We start from the raw sequence: 21678 nt of genomic DNA, 5'->3' as shown, positions 1-21678 counted from the left end.
AAAACACCCCAGACCTTGCCACCAGTTCCCCCACAGCTACACAATCCACAAATCATTCATTTCACTTCCCGCAAGCGTGTATTTCGGTTTTTAAACAGCACTGCACAGCAAAATATGTAGTGTTCAAAAACACATTTGCCAGGGCAGAATGAAAAGATAAAATAAATTTTCTGATAACTGGATGAGCTCTTGGGATGTTCCCCCCAAGTTCTGTATCTCAAAAGAAAAGCAGGGTGCTCCTCAGGAGTGTCATTATAAGTCAGTGATGAATATCATCATCAAGAAGTTTGATATAGCAGGATCAGAAAAGGAAATACAGCATAACAGGGAAGGCTCTATCTTTGCCCTGAAAATATACCTATAATTCCTAGTATTTGTTTAAATCCACAGAGTAAAAGTGACAGAAAATAAACAAACTCCCCTTGCTTTGCTATAATTCCAAAAAGCAGCTTTTTAGCAACATAAAACCAACATAGCTCAAATCATGGAAAATATATTTTGATTTCGAAATTATCAACTGTTGCAAAATTTTCATGTCTAAGTATCAGGAAATAATTATTTCTGCTAACCTCCTCTGTAACAACTCCATCAAACATTCCAAAATAATATTTGTTGTAGCAAAAAGGCCTTTGACCCTACCAAATTCTTTTTTTCTCTTCTATAATCTTACCTCTTATTGCACAACTCTCCAAAGTGAAGTTTGCCCATTTATCCAGTAATCATCTTTCTCTCTTCAGCCCTGCTAACTTCTTCATCTACAACAGCATTTATTGTCAACAAAAGCATTGTGAAAAGCTTACTCTGACTTTTTTTGCCCTTTCGTTACTTATTCAGGATGATTAAAGCTGATCTGGAATAATTTCAAATTGATTTTTACATCTGAAATATCAAACACAACAAATTACCATTTCTCTCCCTTTTACTGAAGTGCTGGATAATTATGTTGTGCAAGACTTAAAACATTTAATCTCTCTCTCTGAGAAAAGAACGGTCAATTCATGGGAAGTGGTGAGAGAAGGAAAGCTCCAGTTCAGTTTGCAGTCCCGCCTGGTATCCCTTGCCCAGACCCACAGAGATTTATCCTAAACACTTTCATTCGTGGAAGTGATGACTTGAGACTTCTCTAGTAAAAGCACAGCACAACACACTGGTTTGCTCTGAGACAAGCTGGGGCTACAAGCTGGGGGCTAAAGGAGGGCTGTACCTTGAGGGAATCTTTATAAAGTGAAATCCAATATCTCAATATCAAAACAGAACGAACTATTCCTTAAACATTTACCCTGATAAAAAGCAGGGGTAACTCTTCATGCATTGAGCAAGGAGGGAAGAATCAAGACTAGCATTTTCCCCCACAACAGCCCAATATTTTGTCAGATTTATTGTCAGCCTCCAGCCCTTCTGCTTTGGATCACGCAGACTCAAATCAAGAATTAGATCTAGAGAAAAAGGCATCTGTTCAGGGACTATTAACAGTTCTTTGTTTTATAAAGTGACCAATGTTTCCAGAGGATGCAACATCTTTTCTTTTTCAATAAGGATTTTGCAAGAAGCTTATCTGCAATGAAAAAAACACCACCACTTCATAAAAAGTATTACAAAAGTCATTTTTACAGTTACAGTAAAAGACCACAACACAGACATTAAGAGTCTGTCCCTCAAAACCACAGGTCTTTCATTTAGTTGGTGGTTTGGGATTTTTTGTTTGTTGTTTTTAAAGTAAAATACTATATTTAGGGGTTCTTGTATGCATTTGGTTTTTTCTGCCATCATGGTGAAGTTGCAAACATTTTCATGTTTTTCTCTAATTTGATGCCAACATCAAGCTGGAAACTTTTTTTTTAAAAATGAAAACCAAGATTCTGATGAAATACAAGACCTAGGGTTTTTAGGAAAAACAAAGTATCACAAGATTTGTCATAAAAACACACAGTTGGCAACAGTAACAGTCTTATGTACCGTAGCTTGCTATTTATAGGTGTGCTCACAAGTCTGCAGACATATTTCTGCTCTCCAGTAATAAACCTATGAAGAAAAAAGGCTCAGTAACAACTATCAGAGATACCTGTCACTTTGTAAGTCAAGAACAAAATGAAAGTGGCACAAAACCCAGATCCTCATCTGGCAGAAATGAAACAGAACTCAACTGAAGTCACGTAAACAACAAATGACACAAAATGAGATTCTGGTCCTAAAACTCTGTATGTCCTAGAAATGGAGGCCCAGGCTGTGTTATACCACACCTGCATGGAATGAGCTGCAAAAGAAATGCACATCCCCAAGAGAGTCCATTTCCAAACCAATTCCAGTCCCATGGCTGCACTGAGGGGTGTCCCTGGCAAAGTATATCAGATTTTTATACTGTTCAGTGGTTCTTTCAACTGCTCAGTAACTTTCTTCACTGAACTGTTCCTTCCAAGCTGATGTTTGAGTTAATATCCAGTTTTAACTCTTTTGGCCTCTGTTTTCCTGGGGCTGCCTGTTCACAGGACACATTCTCTGTGTCAGCATGGCCAATACCACGGGCTGGGGACTGTGGCTCTTTTTTTGATTGTCTAAGAGTGAATCCCACATAATATGACATTGTTCAAGTCCAATCTGCTAATATCAATACTAAATCTATACACAAAAGCAAGGGAACCTTAGTTACTTCACCTTTCAGACATATTTAGAAGATGCAGCTGTTTGCTATTTTTCTAGTTACCTATGAAGAAATACAGTTTCGTTCTTTCTGACCAGAGAAATATGTTCTCTGCAAGCAAAAGCAGAGGCTCGGCTTGTCACCCACCAACTCTTCTTTACACAGTTAGGTAACAGTGACACTGATGTTAATCACAGTTTTAGTATTTTCTCTTTGAGTTGGAAAATTATGCTGATAAGCTCAAGCACAAGTGACAGCTATGAGAAAGCAGGATGGTTACTGTACTTCCCTTTTCTATTGCAAGCCCTTCCAGCCCAGGATAGCAGAGGCTTCTTCAGAATAATTACAGAATTTCCCTTACAGCATTCTCTTACTTGAGAAAGAGTAAGCTCTCTAATTTCATGATGCTGGGCCTGCCACCTTCATGAAGCCTTTGGATCTCAGAACAACATCCTTGCAAAGTATACTTCTATTCACTTCCTCAGGCTCCACCTGTCACAGCAGCAAGATGCAACAGAAGCCATAATTCACTGGTAGGTCCTGGCAGAAAGGGATTAAAAAGGTTATTCAGAGGTGCTTTCTGTACAGTCAGTGAACTGGTACCCAGGGAATGGCTGCTGCTGGGAATGCACAGCTCCCTTCCACCAGGCTCTCTGAAATCATGAGTCCGCCACAGTCAAGGGGTTTTTACTGCAATCTACAGGACAGGGACAGAGAGGCTTGTTTCTTCACCCTGTCCTTTGCAGAGGCAAGGCCACACAGAAGGGATGCTCTGTGTAAGTACACTCTGCCTGTCAAGGCAGCACATCTTCCATACAGCACACTTGCACACTATTTATTATTGAACACTTTCAGAGCACAAAGCAATCTCATTACGCAATGAAAGCAGTTCCTATAAAGGCATCTATGCAAGTGTGATGATGTTGGTTTTTTCCACAACATTTTTACATTTCTGTTCCAGCCTTCCCCTTTCACACCAGCTGCAGTCAAACTGCTCGCTGGCCTTGATGCTTATTATGTTGGATGTGATAGGAACAGACTAGACATTGTTTTAACACAGGAAGGTTAATTTAAAATAACCTTCCTAAGCTGTTCACACTGCAAGACAGCAACATTACAAGGAGAAGACATGGATTCATAAATAGGATCAGCTTTCAGTGCTCAGACCAGTGGCAGCAGCACTTGTCATGAACATTCTGTGCAAAGTCTCCAGGGGAAGAGCAGCTTCAGCTGCCGCTTACACAGCTCCTTCTGTCACTCACTCCATGAAGCAATGCCAGCTTTTTCTACTAAAGAGCCTTTCTCTTGATCTCCTAAAGGTAAATGCTGCCATGACAAGAGATGAAAGACAGAAAATGCTCCATAGCATGCCTGCTACTATATTTCAGTGCCAGTGTGCTCTGGATATATCTTTATCACTGAACAAATAAATCAGACTTTGAAACTAGGTTGATTGCTATAAAATCATCATTTAAAGGAGTCTTACAAAGTCCTTACAGTCCTTTTTTATTAGTCCTATATATTAGAGGCAATCAGAAACCACTGCTTAATGGTTGTATCACTCCTGCCATGAAAATTTTTGAGGGATTTTTGTCGTCTCAGTCCTTCCTCCTACATGACTGACCTTGACTTTGCATCCTCCCCTTTGAACCAAGCAGGAATAATATCTCAGAGTATTCAGGCAGTAAGTCTAGCCAAAAAGTTACACTGCCTTCAGATGCAGCAAAGGATTAGGATTCCTGAAGCTGTAATGGACTTTGCCAAGGGTTCTTTAAGCATGATTAAATCTGTCTCTTCATCAAGATCAACCTTCTTACAGGAAGGACAGCATTTAGGCTTGCCTTGCATGGTGGCCATTCCAAACTATTTTTTTGAAGCCTACAATGAAAAGACTGCTCAGTGTTCCCTTTTTCAAAAGCCATAAAAACATTACACTGAGTCAGAAGGCCAGGGATCATTTTGTACTAACCCCTCTGAAAATCTCATTGCTTACTCCACAGCCAACCTTTAAGATTTAACACTGTGGGCTTTTTCTTCCATTTTAGGCAATTTAAAATCCAGAATTATTGTTTTCATGAGAATATGGCAGAGGGGACAATAAAACACATAGCTGTCATGGAGTCATCACTAAAGCCCAAAAGTTTCTTAAGGCTTGTCTCTAACTCTGAGGCCTCTGCTACAGCAAAACAAATGACAAAATATGCAAGGGTAGCAGTTTACACTGGCATAAATCATTCAGAAAGCAATGAAATAAGAGTGATTTATTCATTACCTGACAATTTATTACAGTGTAAAAGAACCATATGAAAAAATTCTGGAAAGAGGTCTCCACAGATGGGGAAAAAGACAGCACTGAATTGGTGATGATGATCAATCTGCCTCCCATTGCAATTGCACCTGACAAGATGCACGTTTTAGCTGTGCTCTGTGGCCACTTCACAAAAAAGGTATTGTAACAGTACTGAATTCCACTCCTTCTCAAGGGGTAGCAAATATGTGTGAGCATGTTGGAAATGCAGGGCTTAAAAAGACTACAGCTTCTTCTGACAGAAGTTTTATTTTTGCTGTCTGCGTAAATTATTATTTATTGTTACCCTTTTACACTAATAGCTTTTCTAGGGAAAAAAATGCATCTAGATATCTCACTGGAGGACACTGAGACATGTCACTTTGTAAAGGTGAAAGACAAGGCTTTTACACAGCCATGAAAAATGGTAACAGGAAAATACTACTGAATTTTGCTTTTTTTTTTTTTTTTGGTTTAAATTCCAGAATCAGCAAGTCTTTACAAAGATAAGCAGTTTCAGTAAAAAGAAGTAAGATGATAATAAAAATATTCCTCTGAAGAATCAGTGGGGTGTTATGGAGTTGCATCCTTGGTAAAATAGGAAATGAAGGAGGAGGGATGAGTAGAGGGGATCAAAGGATAAATTAACAATAAATAAATAAATAAATAAATAAATCTTCTGTAGGAAAACAGCATCTGTTGAAACAGAAAAGTCTCTGCCAAGCAGCCCAAACCACACTACTTCATGGTATCTATTTTTTCCTCCTGTTAGTCATGGTTTGCAGGAGTTTTATAATCATGGAATGATACACAGCTGTAAAAAACAATGCCCCCCAAGCTTTTCAGTTTATTAATGAATATTACAAAAATAAATATTAATTTTTATCTTATCTAATTTTGAGTAGATCCAAACTAGCACAAAACAAGTCAAAAAGCACACACTCACAACAGAGGATATGACTAAGCCACATCAAGTAGATAAGAGACCAAAATTCAGACATACTGCTAAATCAAATTAGTATTTACATGTAAATATTTTATCTAGCATGTAAACTATTAGTCTCAACACTAGTAAGATCAGCTGGGACTACACAGGCAACTCATGTTAACACTGTATTTTCTTCCTCAGGGCTGTATTGAAGCAGCACATCAGAGATACTGGAAATTTAAGGATTAAAACTGCAAACTGATGAAGAACAGCACAATAAGAAAAGTAAACACTTTTTATCATTTTACTGACATATCTATACAGGGTTTAAAATAAGAGATTCTCTTCAAGGAACAATTTCAGAACATTTTATGAATACCAAAGGACTACTTGCCAACATTACAACAGGTACTAAAAGACCTTATCCCTATAAGGGGACGTGTAGGATATCCTCTACTTGATGCAACGAAGCAAATTATACTCCCTTGCCTAGCTTCAACTCTTAGGTTTTCACAGGCAGTCTGGTATGAACAAGAATCAAAATGAATCATAAGCTATGTGAGAATTCAAACTATGTATTAAAAAAAATGGTGCTGACAAAATAATCCAGCTCATTCACATCCTCTCCTCCACATGCTCTTCTATTTCTGCTTCCAAAGGAAACTAGGAAGAAGCACAGAAAAGTTCACACAGCATTCTGAACCAAACTGAAGTTAGAAAGGAGAAACCCTAAGAGAAGAAGCAAAACCTTCAGATACCTTGTCTAAAGAATTTTTAGGTTGATATGATCCAGGCCAGGAGAAAACTTACCTGAGTTTCCAATTCGAGTTCTGCTGCCAAGTCACGGTGTGGGAGGTTTTAAGCTTCTAGTCCCATCTGTAAATGGTACTTGTCTGGCACTAGGTTTATTTAAATGAAAAAATGTTTCAGACAGATATATTTGAGGAAGCCCTCTCTAATCAAGAGTGCTGTTTTGCTCCCAGAATTTTCAAGTACAGTGTATTTACTTCCTGTGTGAATTATGACAAGAAAATTGATGTCCAGTTTCTCATTTATACTGGAGACACTCCCCTGCCCCAGTATGTGGAAAGAAAGAACAAGCAAACACTTAGCAAAGCTGAGGTTCTTTCATCCTTCTGGGTCTCAGTTAGTTGCACAACCAGGTGACTCCTTGCACACACAAAACAGTTTTTCTCAGGCTTGACAGTAAATCAGGCCAGGCCTGGCTGTACCAAACTCATTAGTTTATGGTTCCCTTTTAATAAGGTTGCCTGAAAGATCAACCAAAGATCCTTCAAGTAGGACTACAGAATTTTCCTGCCCACAGCTTTTCATGAGAGGAATCTTGTTGCTTAGCTGCCATCTACTGTAAAGCCTGTCTTGACTCACCTCTTCCCTCTTATGCTTTTGGAAGGACTGCTCAGAAGTTGCCTGGTACTTGAACTCAGGTGCTCACAGCCTTCCTATAGACTTATTATTACAGCTTTCTGCACAGATTTATAGCCAAACATCACACACAGAAAAGCAGAGGGTTCAACCACGCACTCTGAGGAATGCAAAGGACAGTTATAATTGTGATTGCTTAACCAACTCCAAATTGCTAAAGACAAGTTTCAACTCAAAACAATGCCCATGTGGAGGTGAAGAATTTTGAAGAAAAATCTTGCTTGGTTTTTTACAGGGCTTAAGTCTTCCACATGTGCTATTTTTGACCTTTGAATTAAAGAAGATACATTACTGCTTTAGGTTAACTGCTTACATGAGGAACAGAGTAAAACAAACACTTTAGAAACTCCTAATAGAACTATTTACATACAGGTAACTATGGAAAGTATTGGTGAGAAACAAATACATTACAGAAATTAATTTAAAAAACAGAGTCAAAACCATTAAATTCAGTGCATAGTTTATTTGCAACAAGCTAACTAACCAGCTCTAACTATAACTACACATGATAAATCAGAAAGAAACAAATTTGGAGTTCCTAATCCTTGTGACAGGAGGTTCAATTGGGCAGCAAATTTTAAAAATTTATACCAACTGCCTATATTTTATTTTAATAAATAAACTATTTTCTCTGTATAAAAGTTGGAAAGGCTTAAGTTTATTAAAACATAAGCCACAGATATAGCATGTAAGAAAAATGGTGTCAAAGAACGAAGTCCAGATGAAATTTTGAATCTGCTGCATAGAAAATAATCCAGCTGAGTCAGGAGAGAAAGGAGACAGACACAGCTACTTATTTCTGCTGAGAGTTCTTTGCTTTTCGGCATGCTCCACAATTTTTTCTTCTACATACAGTCCCTTTCTCTTTCTTACTGCATTCATGTACTTGCGGGCCTGGTTCTCCGAGTCCGCCTTTTCCCCAAAGTGCAAATATTCTTCCTCGGTCGTTGGTACCCAGAATGGGTCACTTGAAATGATCTATAAAAAGAAACAAACAAAAAAATAAAATAGTACAAAAGTTTACTAGTATAATTTCAGGTAATCAATTGCTAAAGTAGAGAAATATGAAAGTAGAGCAGATAAAGTTTTCTGGAAAGCCTGCAATTAGCTATTTAAGCAGAAAAGAGTTAAGACACACTATGTAGCACTTGTCCTAAGAAGCCCACGATAACTTTTCAAATTCAGTCACAATTATCTGCATAGAATTTTTTTCTAAAAGCAATTTTAATTGTCAGTCAGCAAACAGTGCCAAATAACATTCAGAAAAGCCTCAATTTTCATTAAGGAACTTCGAATATTATCTCACGATGATTTTATTAGAATTTAGGAGAACTGAAGGTTTCTGCTCATTTCTGTGCCCTATGTTCTTCAATCCCAATCCTGAGTTGGACAGATGGTTTAAAAATTACTGTTTCTGGTTCTAACATATTTAGCAGAGCTGTTCTTACAGCTTATTAGCCCTCATCTAGGAGAGATTTTAGATCTAACATGATCACAGAATGATTGCACACAATAATTGGATCATTACCCCACTTCATCTTATATATCCCACACTTCTCTGACTACCACAGAGTGTATTTACAAAGATCTAATTATCTTACAAGTCTCTAAAGTCTTTTCTCATTTCATTCTACATAACAAGGCTACAAAATTTTTAATTCCCCAAGTCAGAAGAGATATTTACCCTCTACCTCTGGCCTATGTAAATATCACACAAATCCTAGGCTTATGATAACTAGCTAACCAAAGGTAACAATTTAATCTGTTACTGTTAGTGACTCTCATATTACTTTCAGAAATTTTAGTTTTACAAGTGTTTTAAGACCTAAAGAAGTAAGGGCTCTCCCTCCCACCCCAAATCTAAGCTCCTAAGAATCCACCTCAGTTCTACCCATATGTATAATTGCTGCAGGCACCAGAAATTACTCCTAAGTCATTAAGAGTGATCATCAAGTCTTATAGAACAAGTACGTGTAATCAAATCTGGAAAATGCTCCCTAGAGAACTGATGTCTGGGTGTCCAACCAAAACTGCACAGCCTTACAGTCCTGAGATTTAACTTTTCTTTCCATCAGAGGACAAATAACAACAGAGCAGAGTAAAAAATCACCGTAGTTAATGAGCATTAAGGAACTCAGAGAAAAATAACAAGATCACTTTCCAAGAACACTAAAAATGAACACCAGGGAGGGACAGAATTAACCATATTTTGTTATACAGGTTCTACTGCAAATTTCAAAAATACTTATTTTACTTCATTGCACATTTCCTCAAAAGATACAGTTACAAGTAACATATTTTTGCTAAAAAAAAATAAATATAATACTGTATCCATTTCTTAAACAAAATCCTCATGGAAAAAAGAGTGCAGACAAGTGTTAGTTACTGCAAGAATTACGATAGTTACAACAATAATTGAGCATATTACTCTATAATAATTTCCAAAAATTAGCACTAGCACTAATAACTGACAAGTAGAGAACAAATTTCCCTAAACTACCAATTTTAGCTGAATGTTATAAATCTTTTCTACTATTACAACCTTTCTCTTCTGACAAATCCTTTCCATTGCCATATGATATTTCAACCCAAGCAAAATTTCCTAAAGCTTAAGTTACACAAACTAACAAGAAGAGAAATTAAAAACTGATGACTTAAGATGGCCATTTTTCCCCAGAAACATCAACAATTTTGAGTCCTAATTTAATACCTCATCTTAAATAACACCTAACACAACCAAACCAATTACATTTTCAGGGGAGTTAGGAGAATGAATATGGCAGATGTCTAGTTTGTATTAGGTAACACTGAAGGTTCAATCCTGCAAAAATAGTATGTAAAGCTAAACCAAGAAAACCAGTTCTAGTTTGTCACAGCTAAGCACATACATAGTCCTGTTAAATTAAGTGGGTATTACTCGTGCTGAAAGTGACAGCCAATCTCAATTATTTATGTGGGAAATAACTATGCACTGGGTTGTCTGGCTGAAAACCAAAAGCAAGTAGAGCTCAGAAATAAACAGTATGAAACTTAGCTTTCCAAATTTTTCTATGTTTATTTTTAACATAAACGTAGGGACTGTCTAACCACAGAAGAATCTGCCTGAGTCATACCCATTCTGGAATCTTGCACAGGGCCTTATAACCAATGCTTAGAAACTTAAAGGTGATTCCTTGACAGCTTGCACCAATAAAAAAAGAATGGTCCCCATTTTTTGAGACTTTGAAAGTTTTACCATTATTTTATTCCTTAGAAACAGAGAAAAAGGGCAGTGAGGATTGCCTGTTGACTGAATGAAGTTGTAGTGATGCTCATCCTGAACATATTAATAATGTAAAGCTACCAGGGACTTCCCTGTTCATGATCTGCTTAAATAGCTGAACAAACAAAAATTTCAAAGTCTGAGAACACATGAAAAAGAAAAGATAACTCATGCTCAATGGATTTGCTCCAGACTGTACTACTGAGAGCGGTCATACAGCTACAAACTATGATAACTTAAAAGGCTGTTACTATCCCCTTTGATGAATTTTTTTTTTTACATTAGCAAGAAATGTAACACCCAGAAATCATGCCCAGAGAGAAACAGTGAAATAGCAGTTCTTGAAGAATGAATACAACAGAGGAGTCCAAAAGTATACAAAATTCAACTTACAGATCTCATCTACCTGTAAATATTTAGATACTGCAGTGATGGATGCTTAAGAAAATCCCCAGGTTTGACAGACTGGCTCTTTCAATAATTGATGAAAGACTTGCTCTACTGAAGTTTTGCCCTGAATACTTCTTCCACTGATAATAATTCTTTATCCTTCAACAGGCCTCAGGAAAGTCAGCATAACAGGAGGCTCAAATTTATGTACTGGCTACTAATAAGTAGCCAGCAAGGGTAAACCTGCAAACTTACTGCAGCACAGGGCTATGGAATCCTGATGCACAGCTGCTCTGTGAAGAGGTTAATTAGGTTCCAAAAACTACCTCAGGAGCTAGTTTTGCTTCTCAACCTGTTTAAATAATTCAGCCACTACACACTGCTCCTAGAGCAACATCTGGTGGCATCTGTTAGAGGACCATGGCTACCTAAATGATGCAGACACTGCAAAAGGTGAGTTATTCAGCACATGTGTCACCACACCCTGGTAAGTAATGAGAAAGAGGAAGCCAGATCAGCTGAGTCAGCTGGAATCTGGGGCACCAGCTGTGCATCTCCTTTAAGAAGTCACTGTAACCCTAAAATGAGTACACAGAGGTGCTACTGCCACAGAGACACAAAAATAAGCAGGAAGTTTTCTTTTTTAAAAGTTCTGATTCTCTAAGTGAAGGTGAGGACACAAACTAGACTGTTCCTCTTTATTCACATCAAATTAATGTATCAAAGCAAATGCTCATAGCAGGTGGCATCTATCAGTCCCCATGCTCTGTTAATACAGTGCAAGCAAGCAAAAGGAAGAAAACGTTTCCCTATAAAAGCTCCCAAAGCATTGTCAGCAATTTCCTTACAACAGGGACTGTCACAATGGTGGATCTGGGCTTCCTGGAATCAGAGCTGAGAACCTTTTTAGGCCCTGAGCTATTGTTTGTATTCATGGGAACCACACAGGGATGGCTCTGGAATTTGTGACAGAAATTGAGTTTTTGCCTGGATAAAGTCCTAAATAATTAATTAGATTATAAATGGATCAATCCTTCTGGAATATGATGTAGTTATTTCACAGATAGCATTACTGTGGATCCCAAAAGATCCACAGGATCAAAGCAGAAAAGATGTTCAGAAACACTATGTTGTATGTCACTTTAAATTTAAAATTATTTAGATTTTTCCATATACTAATTTTTCAGATAAAATTTGTTCAAACTATGACTTAAAATCAAAAAACCCCAGTCAAATATATTCTGAAGTGTGTCCCATCACTTAGTGCAGAACTATGAGCCTATTCTAGGTATAAATAAAACAGTTTATAATGTAGTCAGCTGGGATTAGGTATTCCAAAAGAAGTGAATGCATTACTTAAAACACTGTAAGTGAAGGGTATTCTTGAGAAAAAGAAATCATTCTAAAGCAAGATGTTTCATTAAATATCACTATTCAAACCAACACACCCAAACAATGAAGTCTCATAAGACTTGTTCAGTAACAGCATGCAGAGCAGCTCAGGCAAAACAGATGTCACTTTTTTTCAGCCTAACAGCTACACATTAATTATTCAAGCAATAAATGCTTGTATCTTTGTCAGAGACATAATCTGAATACCTGCAATAACCAATCAATAAAAATAGAAATACTACGAGCATACTATATTAATACTGAAAGATGACAGTGTGTACTAATCCTGCAAATGATTATGTAAGCTAATCAAGCTTGTCAATAAGATATGAGTTAGAGCAGATCACTTGCACTTCAAGAGGACTTGGAATTTTAAGCCTTAATTTGAGGATGATTTATTATTTGCATTTCAGTGTCACCCAGATGGCTCCAATACTGATCCTGGTCCCATTGTCTACTGCATTTCACAAAACGATGGTATGAAACAGCCTCTGCCTAAGGCAGCCTAATTATGCAAAACAAGGTTGAGAGAAGCATCAAAAGCAAACAGAAGGGATCTGCCTAGTTCATCCAAAAGGTCAGGCAGATCTGGGAACACAGCCATGTTCCTAGTAGCATTTCCCCTACTGGTCCTTACTGCCTGATGAAGACAGAAAATTTCTTTGGAGCCAAATATCATCAATGTGGAAAATCTTTAGTTGGACGATGAATAGAAAGAGCAGGGCAACACTGTCTGATGGAGATTTTAAGATCAGCAAGCAACATTATGGCCTTTGTGAACTGCTTAACAAGAAATCCCAAGAAACACTAAAGTCAGTACCACCAGCAGCCCTCAGCACACCAGGATAAACCTTACGCCAGACATTCCTTTAAAAAAAAAATAATTCAATAGTTTTTGCACAATTTCCAAAGATGATACAGGTGTCAGTGTATCAGAATCCCTTCTACTTTTGAAAACTTGATGCAGGAAAGATACTTCAAGAGCATTTGCAGCTCCAGTGGTGTCCATCACCTACTAATGACATAGACTGTGCAACTTAAAAAGGTACAGATGATATACATACATGGAATGCCTGAAGCGGCCCTGGAAAAGGAAAATTTTCAGGTAAACTTACTTTCAGGTAAAATGGCAGAAATTTGCAGAGGTTTATGTGAATAGTTACCTGCTGTTTTTTCAAAACAGCATATGTAATGTGCTGGGTAATGCTGTACAAGTGCTTCTGCACTGAACACAGACAAATGCAAGGCCATTTGGATACAGGCAGTGTGCTTCCAGAACAGAGAATACCCTACAAGTATGTGTTAGGAGTGTAGATGCCCTACAGGCAAAATGAGCCTCTGAAAGTATCACATAATTTGGAGCTACCATTCACAATATATAAGGGGGACTGCCAAGGCCTTAAAATGCCCTGCCAGACACAAGAACTTCTCTTACAAGAAATAATATAATAATGAACACTTACACAGTTATAAAATAAACTCATACAAGTTTATTTTGGCTCAAGAGCATCATCCTTGTTTGTGTCTCAATGAGCTAAGCTTTAGCCTTGACTTCAGTCAGTAGCTGCAAACAGGAATTTGGTAACTGGAAATAAAAAAAAGGAGACATGTGGCTCTGCTGCTGCATTTTTTCCCATTACTTAAGAAACATGTATTGACAGAGAGAATTAAAGCCACACCACTAGCACTTTTATTTACTGCTTCAATTAGCTTCAAATGTCCTTGCCAATACAATGAGCTTCTCATATTTGAAAGGTTCCAGGTTACTCCTAGAATTCATTTATGTGCCTGAACTGTCACTGGCACAATAGTGTATGTAAAGTTACAGTTCAAAGCTAGAGTAGACTCACAGATTCTTCGAGTCTCTCTCATTACTTTAGCCTGCTTCCTGTTTAATTCAAGCCTAACAATCTCATTCAGCAACTTCTATATTAAGCCTCATCTTCCAAGTTGTAAAATGACATACAATTTGAAAAGAATGAATTCAAATTCAGAATATAAAACTTCCAGATTCAGAATGCCTCCTCATATTCTTAGCAATTACTACATGCAGTCCTCCTCTGTTTCTCCAGACTCCTGATAGACACTATTCTACTTAGAAGGGATAACGAAAAAGAATTCTGATTAAACACGTTTGCAGCTCACTCATGCACCCCCCCAAGAATAAAAGTGTGTTTAACAGCCAATCATTATGCAATTTAAGAGATGTGAATTAACAGAAATACTGTACATTTCACAACAACTAGTAGAAAATTGAATCAGCATCTGTATAGAGCCACATGGATTATATTTTTACTTATAATACAGACTTCCCAAATGGGATTAGAGTTCCATTATTCTAAGCATTGTGCAATCATAAATATCTTCTTGTTCAGAGAACCTTATGATTAAGATAAAATGACATGACTAAAAGATTGAACTGCAAAGAATAGAGAGACAACAAAGGAAACAGGCTCAAACAAAAACATATACTAACTGAAGGTGTATTACTAATTCAAGGATTAAAAAAAATACAAGTAGTTCATAATTATCCTAAAGTTAAACATTTTAAACTAACAATTCAGAAGAAAGCTGATACTGAAATCTATGAAAATACTGCCAAGTAAACCCAACACACCTAACATTTGCCTAGGCTTATCATAGAGGAAAATGCCTTACTAACTTTAAAAATTAATTTGTGTAAGCTGGGACCAAACTGAAAGCTTCCACTAATGGTTACTTGGTGCTGTCCTCTACCAGCAGGAATAAATTATATAAGCATGCCAGAAGAAACTAATAAAAAAGGAGTATGTGACAAGATAGACCTCGATACATGTATTGCTCCGTCCCCTGGGGCTGGAGCAATCTGAACTACACAAAATACCTTCATTAACTGAAGGGAAAAAAAAGGTAATATCATTTCCACAGAGACCAAAATGGCTTCATTTAAATGTAGGCTCTATCATTGACCTTCCTGTGTTTAGAGTCTACAAATCATGTTAATGAAATATAATAAAAGAGTCAATTCAAGCCTTAATTCTTTAAATATACCCTATGTATGTGATGTCCATGAGATTAAGTGTTTAAAAGTTCAAAAATCCAAAAAAGCATCTACTTCACTAAGTGTAAAATGGGGTTAAACAACATGTTAGAAGGAATCTGTGTAGACAAATGCATGTCCCAGGTACTCAGCTAATGAGGTGAGCACACTGAGAAAACACCACTAACACAGAATTAATTCCAAATGTCATGGAAAGGTTTGGATATCATGCAATTAAAGCAGCAGCCATACCCTGGCAGAACAAAATGCAGAACAAAACCAAGCAGCTACTGCATTTTCTTCCCATTTTTAACACTAAGGAAAAAATACTTTAAGATTATACAGTTCACATCATATTATCTCACACAGTGATAAATTAAGTAACAGGGATTCAAATAAAATGCTGGTGTTTATCATTTATATACATATACCATTATAATTCATCACTAAGGTGGCAATGTCAAAGTCATGCCTAACATCTGATGAAACTTGACAGAGTTTTTTATTTGAGGGTTTTCTTTTGTGCAGAACACAGAGAGAAAAATAAACAGGATCTGAGACACAAACCATTTCTCATGGCTTCCCTGTCATGCCACCACTAGAGATTCTGAAAATTGTATTTATTTAGCAATTCTGCTGATGATGGGAGAATAACGTGCACTCCTTCTGCCACCACTGCACAGAGCCAACATTACTAGCAGCTTAGTAAAAGGCTTATTTTGTCACAAAATATGTTAGCACGGCTTTCAATGAGACAAAAAATCCCAACACTCCTGACTGGCAGATTTGCCAGGTGGAGAGGTGACTGGCTTACACAGTAATTTTTCCTACTATATTTTAACATACGAGCTGCAATTATAATCTCTCCTCAGGGTCAATTCTAGAAAATGTTGCCAGTTGTTCAAATTTCCCTTTCCCATGCATATCTGTAATTATGTGTGAACATTCTCTTATGTGAAGTTCATAACATCTGAGAGTGAACACACAGGCCAAGGTTTGTGGTGGAAGGGAAGGCCAAGAGACACGGGGTTTGTGCTTTTCCTTAGTGCTGGAGCACAGTAGCTACAACCCTAAAGAAGCTGGCACAGAACAATGGTTAGCTGGAATTATCATCCTTCTGACTGATATTTCTTTAGGGCACTGATATCAGAGGCCATTCAGACAAAAGACCAGTTAAGCAACAAAACCTCACCAGTTGCACTTGAGATGAGAACATCCAAACTGACAAGACTGCCATATGCAATACTGCCAACACTCACTGGTTAAGGTATTTGACCTGTAACTGCCTTACACCGAGATCCCTATATTCAAAAGCTGTAGTTTGGTAATTTTTTATGTGTATACCATCTATGGAGGGTTGTCCTTTTTTTTCCTTTTTGCATTCTGTGTAGCTGGTTTTCCCTTCTGTGGTTCTCTGTGAAGTCAAACTTAATTACAAATGAAATGAATCAGCATTGAGGGAGGAGAGGCAAGTCCCTGGTCCCTGCATCTTCTAACTTCAGGAAGGTACCACTGCTAAAGAAGATACTTTTCCAAGTGTACTGTTTCAAGGATTCCCAACTCCTTTGTTAGCACATGGCTGGTTTGCAGAGGTCCTCCTTTTCCACTGGTATCCACATAAAATTGCTGAGGCAGTTGCAACAATTACTAACAAAGAAATACTGTTAGTGGAGTATTTAACAGATACTACCTACCAAGACAATTTAGCTACAGAAACTGAGGAAGAACCCACACCATGTGAAAAACCAGCACATATTTCAGAAAGAAACAGTGGTGAGCAGTCCATAGCTGGCAACTTCATGGAGTATTACTGACCTTAAAAATCTGTGGTTGGTTGTACTCAGAGACTTGACATTTGAGGTAACAAAATAAATCAGAAGATGAAACAAACAAAGAGAAAGCCTTCTCATCCATTTACAAAAGTTTCTACTGGCTTCTAACATCAAATAAAGGAACACTTGACTAAAACAAACAAACAAAAAACCCCCCCAGGCAAACCCAGGAAAATCTAGACTTCATAGTTAATTTAAAAAATTTAATGTGAAAAGTTTATACTGACTCTTGCCCTTGAACCCATTTTTAGCTCCTTCAGTGGAGTCTTTTGAGGAGCCCTACAATGCAGGTGGTTTGCCTTAAAGAAGGAACTCTGACTTACAGCTTCTTCTATTTCTCCTTGAAGACCTACTGTCCACATCACAGGAACAAAATACAGTGCACTTTCAGCTGTTGACAGTCCTCATCTGCTTTCTCACTTGCATGTTGAAATCCTTTAAACCTTCAAAATTACCTCTTCATTTAAGTTACAAAGATGACCAAAGGGAATGATTCTGAGGACACCTCCACTTACTATCGGCACTTAATTTTGAAAGAATGAAATCTATCCCCTTTGCCTTTAAGTATGAAAATATATGTTGATTTGGAATATATAAGGACAAAAAAAATACCTAAGTCCCTGCTAACCCTTAAAAGGTTAACTTTCATGTGCATTATATTTATTGATACATTTTCTGTTAGTGGTAGGTTGGGGTTGTTTTGTGGTTTTGGGTTTTTTCCCACTCCCCAAAGAAGTTCACCAGAGAACTCATGGAAAAAGGCACATAAAATTCAGTAAAACACATTTATGAAGAATCAGTTTCAATTATGAAGGACTTACTTTCTACTGAAATAAAAAAGCATCCCATCTAAACAAAATGTAAATACAGTTGTGAACAGTATATCTTTAAAAAGAAGTAAGACTAACATAAGGCTACATTTTTCCTCTTCATTTCAAAAAAGAATTAATCAAATGCCTTGACCAAAACTTAACCTTTTCCGCTTATTATTCCAGTCTGCCACATCTACAGGAAATAGATCACCAAAACAGATGGAGTGAATAGATATTTTTACCTCCCAGTGGCTGAACACCAGCTGTGGACTCGCCAGGCCACTGGTTCTCTTCCTGATTTCATCAGCAAAACCAAAGCTTTCTGCTACTGGCAGGACAGCCTTAATAATAAACACATCCGTCCCCTCTTTCATCTCCTCTTGTAACACTCTGCCTTCTCTCTTGGACAGGACAGCATACACACGACCTGCAAAGACAGAATTCTGATGAGCTTACCAGCACATTTATATTCTGCATCATGAAGTACATAAATACTTGTTCAGGAAGCTTCAGCATTAAGTAAAATTAAGCACAACTTCTTCGGCTAAAATTCTTCCTTGTAAGTGGATCAATTAAGCAGATCCATTAAATTCAAACAACCAACATAATCTGCCAGTACAATGTAAAGAATCATATGAGTAACATTTAATACATTATGACTACTGTATAAATCCACAGAGGTACATTTTACACAATCATATGACTGATTTTAAAAGGCACTTTGTCAGATTATGTGCCTAACTTGCTTTATTTCTCCCAACCAAATATTTGAGAGTCATTACTAAGAAATATTACTCTCTTTCAGGAATTGTATCTTTGCTATCTTTAGAAATTTGTTTGGATTACCATATCACCGAAAACTAGCTTATCTGAAATACTACATATTTATTATGTTTAATGTGCTCAATTAGTTTTTTAATTAATGCAGTCTTAAGTTAGTCGTGGATAATTTCAATTCTCTTTCCCAAATTAATACTCAATCCATTGAAATACAGTGTACATATCATGAAAGTAGTTGTGAAAATGTCCATGCTTGACTTTACAGTAGGCAATAAATTTTTTAAATCAGTTTTGCTAACTTATGATTAAGTATTCTACAGACAAAAACTAACAAATACATTTGTGTTGATCAAGATAAAAAGATCAAGGTAAAAAGATCAAGAAAACCTACATACTGAAAAAATGGTTTAGGAATGCCCACATTTATGGACATGAACAGTTAATAATTATTAGATCTACAAATTAACTTTAAGAGTACCTTGCTGTGAAGAACAAGTTAATAACAATTTCTAAGAGGTTCAAATATATTATATTGCACTGAAGAAACATGAATACATACTGCTACCTTTTAAATAGCTGGGCAAAACTGACTCTTAAAGGAAATAATTAGAAATATACATTACTTTGTAATAACTGCCACCTATTCTGATTTGACAGAAAGGTATCATTAAATACTACAGCCACATGCACTGATTTGCATATATATTGAGGAAATGTTGGAGTGGGTTTATTGCCTTTATTTTTAAAATACAGAATCTAGTCCTTTTTCAGGAAATTCAGCACAAACACACAGTACAATTAAATCTTCCTATCAGATGCAAGGAATGAAGCATCAATTCAGCAGCAAACATTTCAGAGTTTTCAGTTCTCTAATAAAATGTGGATTGAAGTGCTCTTTCTATTATCACTGATAATTTTATCTGCTCATGCCCTTACCAGGACCTCCTCACTGTCCCTCTGACTGAACTTCACCTTTACTGTGCACAATAGTCTTCTTAATGTTCGTGAGAAAATTGAGGAAATACTTAAGAGTCTACATTTAAAATCACAAAACGATTAAGGCGTTCTGAAGATAAGGCACTGACCTTGCCAGGCATGTACAGCCTTGGTTAACATAATTAAGCAATTTCAAGTCTATGGAAATTTCAGAGAGTCCAAAATATTCTCAGATATGAAAGGGTCAGGTCTCAGCACAGCTCACAATTCAGTAACCACTTTAAAATGCAAGTTTAAACGTTTCAAAAGAGTATCATATCATGGTCACTGTACATATACTGTGTATGTAACACACAGTATATATTAAAGGCAATTTGCTAAAGCAAGTAAGTTCAAAACCAGTTTATAGGTTATTTTACTGTTTTTAGTAGGGCGTAGCAAACTTTCCATACATATTTAATAAGTAAGGTAACATTTACTACAAAGCACACATTCTGGCCATAATTCACTGAAGATTATTCTTTGATGCCAGAAGACAATTCATAGCTTTAGTAAATGGTTTTTAGCTATATGTATTTGATCCCAGTAGTCTGGAGTGTTTGGCTCAATCAATGGTGTCACAAAGAACCTATATAAGGGCTTCAGTTTTACCACTATGGGCAGACTGCATTATACCAAAGAAATATTGGTTCTACTCCAATTAGTTTAATGGATTTAGAAGCATCAATCACCAAGGAATACTGTAAGGTCTTATTCAAAACAGCACAACAGTGCTTCAAAAACAGCTTCATGGTCCTGCAACATACAGAAGTCTGTGCACAATGGACTCACTTCCATTATGTATTAAGTCCAGTTCCTTGAAATATCCAGCTCCTGTTCACTGCTTTACTGAAGGATACTTTAAGTAAGTGAAAAAAATAAAGCTTCCTACTGGACAGAAAGACTGTGGAAGGAAACAGTATCACTATGTGCAAAAGCACAGGGGTCACCATAAACTTTGCAAACAGGGAAGAAGGAGCTGCTCTTCTATTTTGGATCTCCATGTCTTCACTCACACAACTCAGTCAGAGGTAATACTATGAATTGATCTAAAATTTTAATAACTTAATTAAAAAAAAAATCACATTAAGGAATGCTATCAAAATACAAAAACTAAAGCTACAACAGAGACTGGTCAAGTCCTGTCCCAGCTATGTTTCACTGACACTTTTAAAATGAAAAGGCTGTCTATCTTTCAGTATCCAGAACACAAGAAAGAAAGAAGAGTTCAAAAGGTAGGAATATCAGCAGGCAAAAGCTAACAACAGTAATTAAACGTGATACTAGTTCAGCTTTTGAGACTTTACACAGAACTTCTGTAAAGCAGGACTGGCATAAAAATGGATTTTTCTAGTGAACTAACTGTAGGAATGAGATGCTCAAAGTATATCAAACAGCAGGTGTATGCAGGACCCAAGTCTAAACCCAAGGCCCATTATACTGGACATGTATAAGCTTGTAACACATCCCTGTGTTCCCCTCTCCTTGTTCCTCTCCTCAGCTCCAGTTCAGAAAAGTCTGATGGAAAAAGCTTTATACACTGAAAACTCTCCCAGAAGCATCTTAGAAACAAGCAGATCGATATGAAGACATATTAAACTTCACTGGGTATCAATGTATGGAATGCCAAGGGGAAGAACAAAGTTACAAAAGCCAGTGGTTTCTCACATGTCAACTGCCAAGCCTGACTGGGCAGCAGGCATGCTTTTCACTTCCCCTAATGAGGATGCAATTTATTAGCTTAAATTTCCATAATAAAAATTAAACTCATGAATTTGTAATGAACTAAGTGCATGTCCATGGCTATTACACCACAACTCACATTCATTAGATTGGACTAATTTGCTTGCATGTCTGAGTCCTAAATTACACTCATTAAAAATATATATATATATGCATTAGAAAGCCATGCTTCCA

General features: G+C 37.0%; 1 protein-coding gene across 2 annotated transcripts in view; it reads right to left on the bottom strand.

The window, feature by feature from the left end:
• Positions 1 to 7742: 7742 nt before the first annotated feature.
• EFL1 (elongation factor like GTPase 1) overlaps positions 7743 to 21678 on the bottom strand; it is a 69235-nt gene continuing 55299 nt past the window's right edge. For both annotated transcript variants that reach the window (XM_064668931.1, XM_064668932.1), the window contains exons 19-20: positions 18249 to 18433; positions 7743 to 8277 (exon numbers count right to left, since the gene is read on the bottom strand). In XM_064668931.1, the coding sequence (XP_064525001.1) occupies positions 8089 to 8277; positions 18249 to 18433 (374 nt within the window). In that variant the 3' untranslated portion in view covers positions 7743 to 8088. The remainder of the gene's footprint in view (positions 8278 to 18248; positions 18434 to 21678) is intronic.

The sequence above is a fragment of the Pseudopipra pipra genome, chromosome 12 (genome assembly GCF_036250125.1).
Source record: "Pseudopipra pipra isolate bDixPip1 chromosome 12, bDixPip1.hap1, whole genome shotgun sequence".
In the NCBI taxonomy this organism is placed as follows: Eukaryota; Metazoa; Chordata; class Aves; order Passeriformes; family Pipridae; genus Pseudopipra; species Pseudopipra pipra.
Note: the sequence above shows the minus strand (reverse complement) of the source record. Positions and strands in the feature narration are given on the sequence as shown.